The sequence below is a fragment of the Emydura macquarii genome, unplaced genomic scaffold, assembly GCF_026122565.2.
Source record: "Emydura macquarii macquarii isolate MOO-44397 ecotype Brisbane River unplaced genomic scaffold, CSIRO-AGI_Emac_v2 contig_383, whole genome shotgun sequence".
Classification (NCBI taxonomy): Eukaryota; Metazoa; Chordata; order Testudines; family Chelidae; genus Emydura; species Emydura macquarii.
The window spans coordinates 6,758,810-6,771,631 of NW_027130520.1; the positions used below are offsets into that span (position 1 = coordinate 6,758,810).

Below are 12,822 nucleotides of genomic sequence, written 5' to 3' on the forward strand. Positions count from 1 at the left end.
ACTTGTCCATACTTAATATTTAGATAACCTTCACTATTTAAAACAAAGTTCTTACATTATTAAAATGGGAGACTCATTTTGGGAATTAGCTTTTAGAAGCATCAGAAATTTTCTTCTTTTGTTACCTGCATATAAAGTAAATTCACTGAAGTTCTACAGTCCATTAGCATTTTATCAAGAGAGGGATCCATATACCTGCCAAATGCAGAAAAATTAAAAGTTACAGTTCTAAGCACAACAATTAGCATTTCCATTCGGTAAAAATATGACTTGGGAGTACAATCCTACAGTAATAGATACACAGAGATCCCACTATTCACAAAGTAATAAAGAGACAGTAATATGTCAGACCATTGAAATTATACATCCATGAAATATGTAAAAAAAAAAAAAAAAAATCACTCTTTACAGCATTGTAGCCAATAGACTGTGGTATAGAAATAAATTAAATTGCTCATCTGCTTTTATTACAACAACATGGAAAACTACAATTAATTTACAATCCAAGCGTTTAAAAAAACAAACAAACCATCAAGTATCTCTTGCATGCGTCTAAAACTTAGAGCTTACTTACATAGGGAAAATGGTGGCAGAACTATACAACAAGGTTACTTACCAGTAACTGATGTTCTTTGAGATGTGTTGCTCATGTCCATTCCACTATAGGTGTGTGCAGGCTCCCAGAACTTTTTTCCCCTTAGCAGATCCCGTAAGGTTGGCTCTGGTGCCTCCTTGAGTCCCGTGCATATGCCGTGGTATATGAGGCTGCCGGCCCTATGCCCCCTCAGTCCCTTCTTTCTGCCAGCTCCGGCAGTGGGGATGGGGGGGTGGGTTGTGGAATGGATATGAGCAACACATCTCAAAGAACACCAATTACTGGTAAGTAACCATGTTTTCTTCGAGTGCTTGCTCATGTCCATTCCCCTATAGGGGACTAACAAACAATACCTTGGAGGTGGGTAGGAGTTACCGATGAGCTGCCCTCAGCACTGCTCTGCCGAATCCCACGTCCTCTCTCGCCCACTGGACGATGGCGTAGTGGGACATGAAAGTATGCAATGACAACCAGGCGGCAGCTTTGCAGATGTCCTGCAGGGGAACTCTCTCCAGGAAGGCTGTAGACGAGGCTTGAGCTCTGGTTGAGTGCGCTGTGATGGTTCCCGGAAGCAGCACCCTCGCCTGCTCGTAGCAGAACATGATGCATGATGTAATCCACAAGGAGATGCAGTGGGTGGAGACAGGTGAGCCTTTCATCCGGTCCGCCACTGCAACGAAGAGCTGCATCGATTTCCGGAACCGCTTTATACGATTGATGTAGAAGGTCTGGGCTCGTCTCACGTCCAGTGAATGCCATCTCCTCTCCTAATCTCTAATCTCAGAGACCCTCCTGGATGTGGCTGACTGCACCTTAATGGACACCAGACACCAGGAAGGCTACCTTCCATGAAAGCATGAGCAAAGGGCATGAAGCCATGGGTTCAAAGGGGGGCCTCAGTGAGTCTCGAGAGGACCAGGTTGAGTTCCCAAGGAGGCTCCGGGTCATGGACCTGCGGATAAAGCCGCTCCGCCCCCTTGAAGAACCTGACCGACATGGGATGGGAAAACAGGATCTCCTCTCCAGCGACTGGTGGAAGGCCGAAATGGCCGCCAGGTGAACCTTCAGCAAGGCCAGCGCCAGACCCTGAAGCTTTAGCTGGAGCAGGTACTCCAGGATTGCCTGTATAGGTGAGAGGCTGGGCGGAATACCATGGGACTCCGCCCAACAGGTAAACTGCCTCCACTTAGCCCGATACTCGACCTGTGTTGAAGGTTTTCTGCTGCAAAGCAGGACTTATTGGACTCTCTCAAGCTCTCTCTCCCTTTGTCAGCCACAGAGCCTCCAGGCTGTGAGGTGCAGGGAGTCCAGGTCCGGGTGCAACAGGTGACCATGGTCCTGGGAAAGAAGGTCGTGCTGTCTTGGGAGCTCCAGGGGCAGTGCGATCGAAAGGGCCAATCTCACGACCTCGGAGCGAGCAGAACCTCGGGCACTTTGTGTTCCAGGCCAACATGAATAGGTCCAGTTGGGGAACACCCCGCTTCTGGAAGATCGTAGTCATGACATCCAGGTGCAACAACCAGTCGTGGTGGGGTAGGAACAACCTGCTGAGGCGATCCGCCTCACCTTCCTCACTCCCAGGAGGTGAGAGGCAGTCAAGTGGAAATCGTGCTTCATGGCAAAGTTCCACAGATGGATAGCTTCCTTCAAGAGAGCCGAGGAGTGCGCTCCCCCCTGCCTGTTTATGTAAAACATAGCTGCAGTGTTGTCCGTCAGCACCTACATCACTCTGCCTGTCAGTCAATCGGAGGAACACCCTGCACACTAGGCGAATGGACCTCAGCTCCTTCACGTTGATGTGCAGGCACCTCTCCTCCCCTGATCAGAGCCCCTGAGTGCTCAGGTTGGGGATCATGTGGGCTCCCCATCCCACATCCGAGGCACTGGAGATTAGGGTGACTGACGGGACCAGTACCCTGAATGGAACACACTTCAACACTGCCCTGGGAGACCTCCACCAGTCTATGGAGGTTAATACGGGAGAAGGGGGGGGGGGGGAACTGTGACCACCCAATGCAGTGGGTGTCTGCTCGGCCCATGTACCAAGGCCAACCACGTCTGAAGTGGTCTGAGCCTCAGGTGAGCTAGTCTCACTACATACGTGCAGGCTGTTATGTGGCCTAACAGCTGTAGGCAGTGCCTGACTGTTGTCATGGGGCATCAGTGCAGCTGGGAGATGATAGACACCATCCCCTCGAAATGTGGCTGAGGCAGGAAGGATCTGGCCTGGGAAGCGTCCAGGGTGGCCCCAATGAATTCTATGCATTGCACTAGGGTTAGTGTGGACTTCTGGTTGTTTATGAGCAGTCCCAGCCTGCTGCACGTGAGCAAGTGAGGGTCACGTTCTCCTGCACTTGGGACCTGGACCTGCCCCTGATCAGCCAATCATCCAGGTAAGGAAATATTTGCACACCCTTTCATCTCAGGTGGGCAGCCACTACTGCCATGTACTTGGTAAACACCCTTGGAGCCGCAGACAGGCCAAAGGGCAGGGCTGTAAATTGGTAGTGGGAGCCAGCCACCGTGAAACGGAGGAAACACCTGTGGCTGATAGAGGGTGGCATACCAGTCTCCTGGATCCAGGGAAGGGATTATGGAGGCTAGGGAAACCATGCGAAAAGTGAGTCGTTTGACATATTTGTTTAGACGACGCAGGTCTAATATGGGTCTCAGACCCCTCTGCGCCTTGGGGATAAGGAAGTACTTCAGATAAAACCCCTTCCTCCTTCTGCCTTGAGGAACTATTTCCATCACTCCTATGTTGAGGAGGGCGTCCACCTCCTGCAAGAGGAGTTGCTCGTGAGAGGGGTCCCTGAAGAGGGACGTAGGGGGAGGGTTGGTGGTGGGGGTAGATGTAAACTGTATGGCATAGCCCCCTGAGACTATCCCAAGGACCCAATGGTCTGACATGATCTTTGCCCATTTGGGATAGAAAGGCCTTAACCTGTTTAGGAAGGGGTGGGGCAGATCCAGGAGAGCAGTAGGGGTGCCACCCTCAGGCGCACCATCAAAACTGCCTCCTACGATTGCCTGACCCCCTGGGAGGCCCCTGCTGAGGGGCTGAGAACGAGCTGGGGGGCTGATTCCTCCTTCTAAACCCCCTATTTCTGTCCTTATTTTTATAGGGTTGAAAGGGCCTAGGCAGAGGCCTTGGCTGCTGCTGCGCCTGGGGCTGTGACTGCCGCCTGGAAGCCTGGGGCGTGTACAGTCCCAGGGAGCGAAGCATGGCCTTGGAGTCCTTCAGACTGTGCAGCTTTGCATCGGTCTGGTCGGAGAATAGGGCCGACCCATCAAAGGGGAGGTGCTGAATTGATTGCTGCACCTCCTAGGGCAGGCCTGAGGATTGCAGCCATGAGCACCTTCTCATGGAAATGGCAGAAGCTATGGCCCTACCTACCGAGTCAGCAGTGTCACTGGATGTTGGGAGCGCTGCCCTAGCACTGTGATTCCTTCATCCAGGATGGTGGTGAAGTCTGAGGCCTGGTCCTGGGGCAGGGCCTCAACAAACCGCCTGAGGGAGTCCCACAAATTAAAATTCTCTCTCCCCAGAAGGGCCTGATGGTTGGCAATCCTGAACTGCAGGGCTGCCATGGAATAAATCTCTCTCCCAAACAAACCCAGCTTTTTGTTGTCCTTGTTCTTGGGAGTGGAACCTGGCTGACCTTGCCTGTCCCGCTGGCTGTCCGCGTATACCACGAGGGTTCCCGGAGCCAGGTGAGTGAACAGATACTCGAACCCTTTGGCCGGGACATAATACTTTTTCTCGGCCACCTTTGACGTAGGGGTGACTGAGGAAGGGGTTTGCCACAGGGCCTTTACAATTTTGAGGATCCTTTCGTGGACTGGTAGGGCCACTCTCGCTGGGGCAGCTGCCGCCAGCACATTGAAGAGGGTATCATCGGCCTCTTCTAACTCCTTCACTTCTAGCTCCAAGTTGGAGGCCACCCTCTTGAGCAGCTCCTGGTGTGCCCTGAAATCCTCCAGTGGCGCCGAGTTGTCCCAGGAGACTGCCTCATCCAGGGAGGAGGAATAGGACTGCTGCAGTGCGTCCTGCGGATGTGCCCCTGCCTACTGAAGGGATACACCCGTAGAGGGTCCCTCCATGGGGTCCGACTCCTCGTCTGAGGAGTGGTGTCTATGGGCCTTCTCCTGTACCGGAGGCACAGACTGCACCCCCGATGACAGGATGGATTGGGGCCTCGGCCCCATCTAGATACCCCATGGGGCCCAATAAAGCCAAGCTGACATGCTCTGTGGGGGCGTTGGCTCTCCCAACGACTGTCCCCCTGGGAGACCCCGAGCCACTGGAGCGGTGGTGCCGTGCACGTCCTTGGTCCCGGGTGCCCTTCTGTGTCGAGGATCGCCCTCTCGACATCTCCTACCTGGAGGACAACGAGGATCGCCTCTGTCGCCGCAAGCAGAGCCGGCAAGCGGAAGTGCGCTCCAAAGAGCTCGAAGTACTGGAGCGTCGTCTCAGTACCGATGACTTACTGTGCTGCTTGCCCTTTGGTGATGAGACTGGCACCGCTCCGAACACCGCGGTGCCGAGCCGGACTCTGGTGACCGGGTTCCGTATCGTGGACTGTGCAGTGCCGGGTCCTCCGATGGCGACGGGGTTCTGCGCTGCCTCAGTGTGGGCAAACTCCTCGGTGCCGGGGATCTGGACTGGGAGCTGTCCGAGCGCTGCCTGGCAGATCTTGACTGGTGCTGCCTCTTGGCATGCTCTGCTTCTGGTGTCAGTGACTGATGTCGGCGCTGAGAGGGAGAGTCCTCGCCCCGAGTTGAAGCAGGCTGGCTCAAAGACACCGACCTGGAGTGACTGCTGGGGGAGCGTCCTCACTCTATCCCCAGTGGCCGTCTGGCGGGAGATCTTCCTCCCCATACCTGTGATCTCCACTGCCCTTCGGGGGGACCCAATGCAGGTTTGCCGCGGGACACCGGCCCCTTCTCCCTCAGCAGAGGGGGTCAGAGGTGGTGTAGGCAAGGCCAACAAGGCTCTTGCCGCCTGAAAAGCCTCCGGTGTTGACGGCATTGGCAGGGGCACTCTCCCGCTCCCAGGAGCTGGGGGAGGCTCCCTGCACGGAGATGCAGGCACCTTGACAGGCCAGGTTCAGTGCATCTCTGTACTCAATTCTGCCTCTACCAACGGCACAGGGGAGTGTGCGCACTCCATGCGCTGCTTCTTCCTCTTCAGCACTGGTGATGTTGCTCAGTCACGCTCGGTGCCGAGGTGGAGTGGGCCGGCTCAGATGCCGGGCAGAGCACTGCCTCCATGAGCAGGGCTTTTAACCGGATCTCTCGGTCATTCTGAGTCCTCGGTTTAAAAGCCCTGCAGATCTTACTTTTTTTTTTTTTTCCTGTGCGCTTCCCCCAAGCACTTAAGGCACTGATCGTGGGGGTCACGAAGCGGGAAGGCCTTCCCGCAGGAGGCACATGGCTTGAATCCCAGCGACCGGGGCATAGCCCAGCCGTTTTAAGTCCCCGCAGGGACTTGCTTATCTAACTACACTTAACAATCATTTAACAGCTACTGAAAATCTAACTAAACTACTTAGAATAACAACAATTCAAAGAAGGGGAATTGAACTTGCTGAGAGCAAGGCTAGTTCCAACAACCATTACAGGCGGAAAGAAGGAACTGAGGGGGCGTAGGGCCAGCAGTGCCTCATATACCGCGGCATGTGCGCAGGATTCCAGGGGGCACCAGAGCTGGCCTTACGGGATCTGCAAAGGGGAAAAAAGTTCCGGGAACCGTACACGGTGGCGTGCACTCACCTACAATGGAATGGACATGAGGAATCACTCAAAGAAGAACAGTACAGTTATACTGCTGCAACTTATTATTATTATTAGATTATGTGTACTTGGAAGTAGTGTAAGCTAAACCACAAAAAGGCACTCATACTGGAATAAGAGTATCCACGCAAGAAGGTACAACAGTGTAATTGTACTGGTATATTCTGCCACTCATGTAGACAAACCCTTTTAAACTGGAGAATTTACAGAGAGATTTATGTATGCCAAGCTTCAATCCAATGAAATTTAAAATTGACATGTTACAAGTGTCTGAAAAATGTTTTTATATAGCTACGTGACAGACACAAACATAGTGGCACTGCTATAATTCAGGTCTTTTGTGAGCTAACATTTAGCAATGAGATCTTTAAAGAAAATTCGCCCCAAACAATTGCCCCCCCCCCCCTCCAGTACACACTGCAACTTGCAGCTCAGAACCTGTGTTTGTCTTTTAGGAGATAATGTTTTTATATGCTGCATACTAACAAAAATTAACAAAAGCAAAGAAAACAAACATAAAAGGTTTCCTTTATTGGTGGCTTTGGCAAAAAAAACAAAAAAACCAAAAAAAACAAAAACCCAAGCACAAACCACACTTCTAGCTATACATTTTGAAAGTGTTCAAGAGTAATTGACTGACTGAAGTAATGGACAGCCCATCAATACCGCAATGTGTAAATGTAAAACTGTACAGGATCATATAAACTGGTCAGTTCCAACATTACACGGAGAGGTTCAAAGACTGGCAATTAGGAACCACTACATGCCTTTAAAAAAATTCAGCTTTATGTGTTAGGCTCTCAGGCCAAATGCACAGAATTTAAGGTGTGAGGATTCGCTTCCCTAGCACATTTATAATTTGAATGCATCTTTCTAATTTCTCTTTATCGACCAGCTCACCATTTTCTGATCCCAATCTTACAGTATGACTCTTTCATACTCTGAAGACTTACGTAGGGAAGTTCAAATTCTGCCACTTTTTTCACTACTGAGGGAGGCAGGAGGGAAAAAAGAAGAGACAAATAAGCTTGATTAGTTGAAACCCCACTGAAGTAGAACAGCTATTTTAATATTTCAGTCAGTATTCCATGACAATATTATGTAGAAGAAAGAGGACATCACAAAAATAAGTGATAAAAAGTTACGTAACAGTCATGTTGTTTGACACTCCCCCCTTTACCTAATCTTTAAGGAGCAATATATTAGAGTGCTCTTTATTCTGCTTTATATTAATGCAATGAGTGGCGGTAAGGGGTATTAAACTGAGAAATCCAGGAAAGGAGATTTAATTTAGTATAAATCTCAAAACAACACTGAGCAGTTAGGGCTATCTTAAATATGGGAGACAAAATAAATGTTTTGTGGCTTGGATGTACACTAATAGGACTGACACTAAATTATTCGTTGTTTGAATGAAACAAGACAACACACATCACTAAGGTGCAATAAGGAATACAAATCACACTAGAGGTGACTGCTTTCATGAATAAGTTTTCCACACATAAAATTAAATGCCTAATCCTGCAAGTGCTTACTCCTATGCTTTGTCCACAATTCGGCAACATACTTAAATATGTGCCTAACTTTAAGCATGAGAGTATTTACGTGTCTCCTTAAGGCGGTTTGACTCTGTGGGCTATGCTGCAACTTGTCAGGTTTATCACCATCCATCACTGATTGATGTGTTTGGGTATGCATGTTTGTGAGCAGTTTTGTACACATACTTAAAGAACTCAATATATCCATTTTTATAAAGTTTTAAACTAAATAAAAGGACAATTTGTGGAAAATCTATTCCAATATGCTATGCATTTTTATACACCACCACAATTCAGAGGTAAGTTTGTTTGTGAATCTGGCAAAGAGGATGTAAACAAATACATATAGGTAAGATGTGTTTTATCAAGATATATAGTTAAGTGTAAGACTCCAGGATTGTCCCCTGGCTGTGTCTTGCACTGAAGCTTAGAATGTCTGCTGAGTCTGTGTGAAGCAATGGAAACAGCTACTAGCATGGCTGAGAGCTCTTTTTTGTTCAGGATATCAACAGATTGGTATCTGTGGTCTGTTACTGTTCAATTTTTAAAGTTCTCAGTGACTTTGACTTTATAAATTACACTTGGGAGACAGCAAGGCATGTGTCCATGCCATTGTTACACCATTGTTACATTTAATCACAAGACTCAGCTTTTCCATGTGAACACTGTTTATTCTAGGAATACAAAGCTTTTGCTTTGGGAGCTTCTTGCAGACAGACCTCCGCAGTGCCCTGCTACAACAAACCTCCTCTTGCAGCAGAAGCAGCACAAATTCTGAACACACTAGCCACTGCAGTAGCTCATTAAGTGTGCCCCGTGCCATCCTTGAAGGGGCAGCTCCCATTTCTCTTCTAATAAAACTTCTATCACCATTAACAAAAAAATATATACACAACAAATATTTTTATATTTAGTAATTTTGAATATGACTTTCTAAAACATCATCTATTTCAGGGAGCTCATACTGTGTGCCAAGAGTCCTAAACCATTGTAATATCAGAGGTAACAACCAATAGCAACCCCTGCCCTATAGCTAATTTGCATGAACAATTTCACTGGTTGTATGAGGGCGAACGTATAGATGGCGGGTTACTTGGTCCAACTGCTACACCCATGTGATCGCAAACTTTCAGGTACTAGTCATGTAGTCAAAGCTGGGGATTCCACACACTCAGCATCACATTCATCTTCCCACCTCCATAAAAGAAAGACCTAGTTGAGATATTGATCATTTCTCTAAAATAACCATACATATAAGGTTTAGCAGCAAGTGATAGTTGCATGTCAAGAGATTGAATACCTGTCATGACCCTAATGGCCAAAAATCTTTCAGCATTAATCAAATATACATTTATTTATTTTAAAATCTAGATCACCGTAAAAGGTACTTCTACAGCATCTTTTTGCCTATGGACCTGAAAAATACTTTCAGGAGAGTATCATCATCATCACCTTTTTGCAGATTGGAGAACTGAGGCAGAGAGAGATTAAGTGACTTGCCCAAGGTCACACAGAATCAGTAACAGAGTCAGGAACCGAATTCAGAGATGAAATCCTGATCCCACTGAAGTCAATGGGAGTTTCACCATTTAGTTCAATGGGGCCAGGATTTCACCTCTGATCTGAATCCCAGGCCTGGGGTTCAGTCCACTAGAGTACCATTGCCCAAAGGGAATGCTTCAGTCTCCGTTGGCAATGACCCATCTCGGGGTGCATTATGTTACAAATACTGCACATGGCTTACCAGAGAGAACTCCATTGCTGTGATCTTGAATTAAAAATAAGCTAAAATATCCTATTAATTCTCTTGACAGCCCCATCTTGTATGAGACAACCTTAAAAACAAACAACGGAAAAGGAGGTCACCTATGCATCCGAACATGAATTTACACAAGGTCTCATCACTGGCCATTAATGCAGCTTAAAATTGTTTTTTAAACAGTTCCTTTATCCCTCTAGGCAGAAGCAGCTGTTAAGAGCTAAATTTCACCCCTGCACAGTCTTGCTACTGGCAATGCTGAGAAAGAAAGACCTATCCAGCTTGAGTCTCAGAAGCAGATTGTGTTTTGCTGTGGCCCCTTTACATCATTCTGGTGGCATGAAGGGGCCTTAAGGGGTCAAATGCCCCCAGTCCCACTGGCAAAGAGTGTAGGAACAGCCTTGTGCTAGCCCTGCCCGCCCCCAACCTCAGTGCAGGAGTTGTGTCGAGGATGGACTGGGATAGGGAGAGGAATGGGCTGGGTAGGCTGGAAGAGGAGCTGAGAACATTCCATTCTGCCTATTTGCTGCTTCAGGCAAGGGAAATCAAACTTAACTTAAAGCAGCCAAACCCTACCCCCATCATTCTTACACTCAGTGGGTGCCACAGAACCTCCTGGATTCGCAGGGAAAAGAGTAAAAAAGGTGCCTCTTTTACTTATGAACAGCACACTTGATCAGGAAGTCACTTAAATGCAACTCTGGAGAGGCAAGGAGATAGAAAAGTTTTCACCAGGAAAATGATTTCTCCATAGTTCAGTTGCTGGATGTGTGATGTGGCATAAGAATCACAGTGGGAGAAGCAGGACTTATTTGTCTGAACACAAGGTAGAAATACAAGTTTTCAGACTCCCTCTAGAAGGTACCAGTTCTACAAACACTTCCAGTGTGCAGAGTGTGTATGTATAAGGGGTTCTCTCATATCTTTACTTCTCAAACAGTCAGTTGAGAAAAAGCTGGAGCATAAAATCACTTGTCCTCCGCCCCCCCCAGAGCACTAGACACTTCTCCACGTATAACAGGAAGAAATTTTCAGAGGCCCAGGCAATAAAAAACAAAACTCCGAACCTCATTAACATTCACCCTATATGCCCTTGAACCAAAGCCCCCATTACCTGCTATGTGAAATTGCAAGGTGGTACTAGAGGGTGTCAGAAACTACTTGTAACTTAGTGCAGCATCTCACTTTGATGCAACTGAAAAACAAGGTTACTTACCAGTAACTGTTGTTCTTCGAGATGTGTTGCTCATATCCATTCCAATATAGGTGTATGTGCACCCCGTGCACGGATTCCTGGAACTTTTTTCCCTTAGCACTCCCCGTAGGGTCGGCTCAGGCGCCCCCTGGAGTGCTGCGCTCATGCCGCGGTACATAGGGCGCCACCAACCCTGTGGCCCCTCAGTCCCTTCTTTCTGCCGACTCCGACAGTGGGGACGGAGGGTGGGTGTGGAATGGATATGAGCAACACATCTCGAAGAACAACAGTTACTGGTAAGTAACCACGTTTTCTCTCTTCGAGTGATTGCTCATATCCATTCCAATACAGGTGATTAAATAGCCATACCTTGGAGGCGGGTAGGAGTCAACGGTGAGTTGCCCTCGAGAGCACGGCTCTGCCGACGCCCGCGTCCTCTCTCGCCTGCTGCACGATGGCGTAGTGGGACATGAAGGTGTGAACCGACGACCAGGTGGCTGCTTTGCAGATATCCTGCAGGGGCACTCGTTCCAGGAAGGCCGCGGATGAGGCCTGGTCCCTGGTTGAGTGCGCTGTCACAGCTCCTGGAAGGGGCACCTTCGCCCGCTCGTAGCAGGCCCTAATACAGGTGGTGATCCATGTGGAGATGTCCTGGGTGGAGACAGGTGAGCCTTTCATCCGATCCACCACTGTCACGAACAGCTGTGTTGACTTCTGGAACGGCTTGGTCCGTTCGATGTAATAGGCCAGGGCTCGTCTGACATCCAGCAAGTGCCATCTCCGCTCCTCCTCCATCCCGTGTGGTTTCGGAAAGAACACGGGAAGGAAGATATCTTGGTTATAATGAAACTGGGACACCACCTTAGGCAGGAAGGCCATGTGGGGTCTCAGCTGTACTTTGTCCTTGTAGAAGACAGTATAGGGGGGCTCCGAGGTCAAGGCCCTAATTTCAGAGACCCTCCTAGCCGATGTAGTGGCCACCAGGAAGGCTACCTTCCAAGAGAGGATGAGCAACAGGCATGTAGCCATGGGCTCGAAGGGGGGGTCCTGTCAACATGGTGAGGACTAGGTTCAAATCCCAGGGAGGCACCAGGTCACGGACCTGCGGGTATGGCCTCTCTACCCCTTTAAGAAATCTAACTGACATAGGGTGGAAGAACAGGGATCTGCCTTCCATCGGCTGGTGGAAGGCCCAGATGGCCGCCAGGTGTACCCTGAGGGAGGCCAGTGCCAGACCCTGGAGCTTCAGCTGGAGCAGGTACTCCAGAATCGCCTGTATGGGTGAACAAGTCGGTGGGATACCCCGGGACTCCGCCCAACAGGTAAAACGTTTCCACTTGGCTCAGTATACCATTTGAGTGGAAGGTTTCCTGCTACCGAGCAGAACGTGCTGGACCTGTATGCAGCAAGCTCTCTCTCCTTCTGTCAACCAGAGAATCTCCATGCTGTCAGGTGTAGGGATTCCAGGTCCGGATGTAACAGGTGGCCCTGGTCCTGGGAGAGCAGGTCGTAGAGCCCCGGGAGTGGGATCGGGCATGTCGATGGACAGGTCGAGCAGCATGCTGTACCAGTGCTGCCTCGGCCAAGCTGGCTCAATCAGTATGATGTCTGCTCTGTCCCTCTTGATCTTCAAGAGGATTTTGGGCAGCAGATGAATGGGAGGAAACGCATACATAAGGGTCCCCTTCCAGTCTAGCAGGAACATGTCGGAGAGGGAGCCCGGTTCGCGACCCCGCAATGAGTAGAACCTCAGCCATTTCCTGTTCCAGGAGACCGAACAGGTCCAGCCGCCACATCAGGGGACGAGGACGACGACTGCAGCAGGGGCCCTGTGGAGGGGCCTTCCTCCGGGTCTGACCCCTCCTCCGAGGGGTGACCCTGTTCCGGGTGGGTCGGTGGTGGAGGTACTGGTTGGGCCACCGAGGAATGAACGGAAGTG

The 12,822-nt window shown here is 49.5% G+C and overlaps 1 protein-coding gene across 3 annotated transcripts in view; it reads right to left on the reverse strand.

Annotated features, from left to right (window-relative positions):
- Nucleotides 1-12,822, reverse strand: part of SNX31 (sorting nexin 31) — a 64,295-nt gene that overhangs the window by 12,187 nt on the left and 39,286 nt on the right. For all 3 annotated transcript variants that reach the window (XR_010917622.1, XM_067535994.1, XM_067536006.1), the window contains 3 exons: nt 9,674-9,764; nt 7,292-7,379; nt 126-195 (listed from right to left, as the gene is read on the reverse strand). Coding sequence is in view for 2 of the 3 variants with exons in the window: in XM_067535994.1 (XP_067392095.1) it covers nt 126-195; nt 7,292-7,379; nt 9,674-9,764 (249 nt within the window). In the remaining variant the exon portion in view is untranslated. The remainder of the gene's footprint in view (nt 1-125; nt 196-7,291; nt 7,380-9,673; nt 9,765-12,822) is intronic.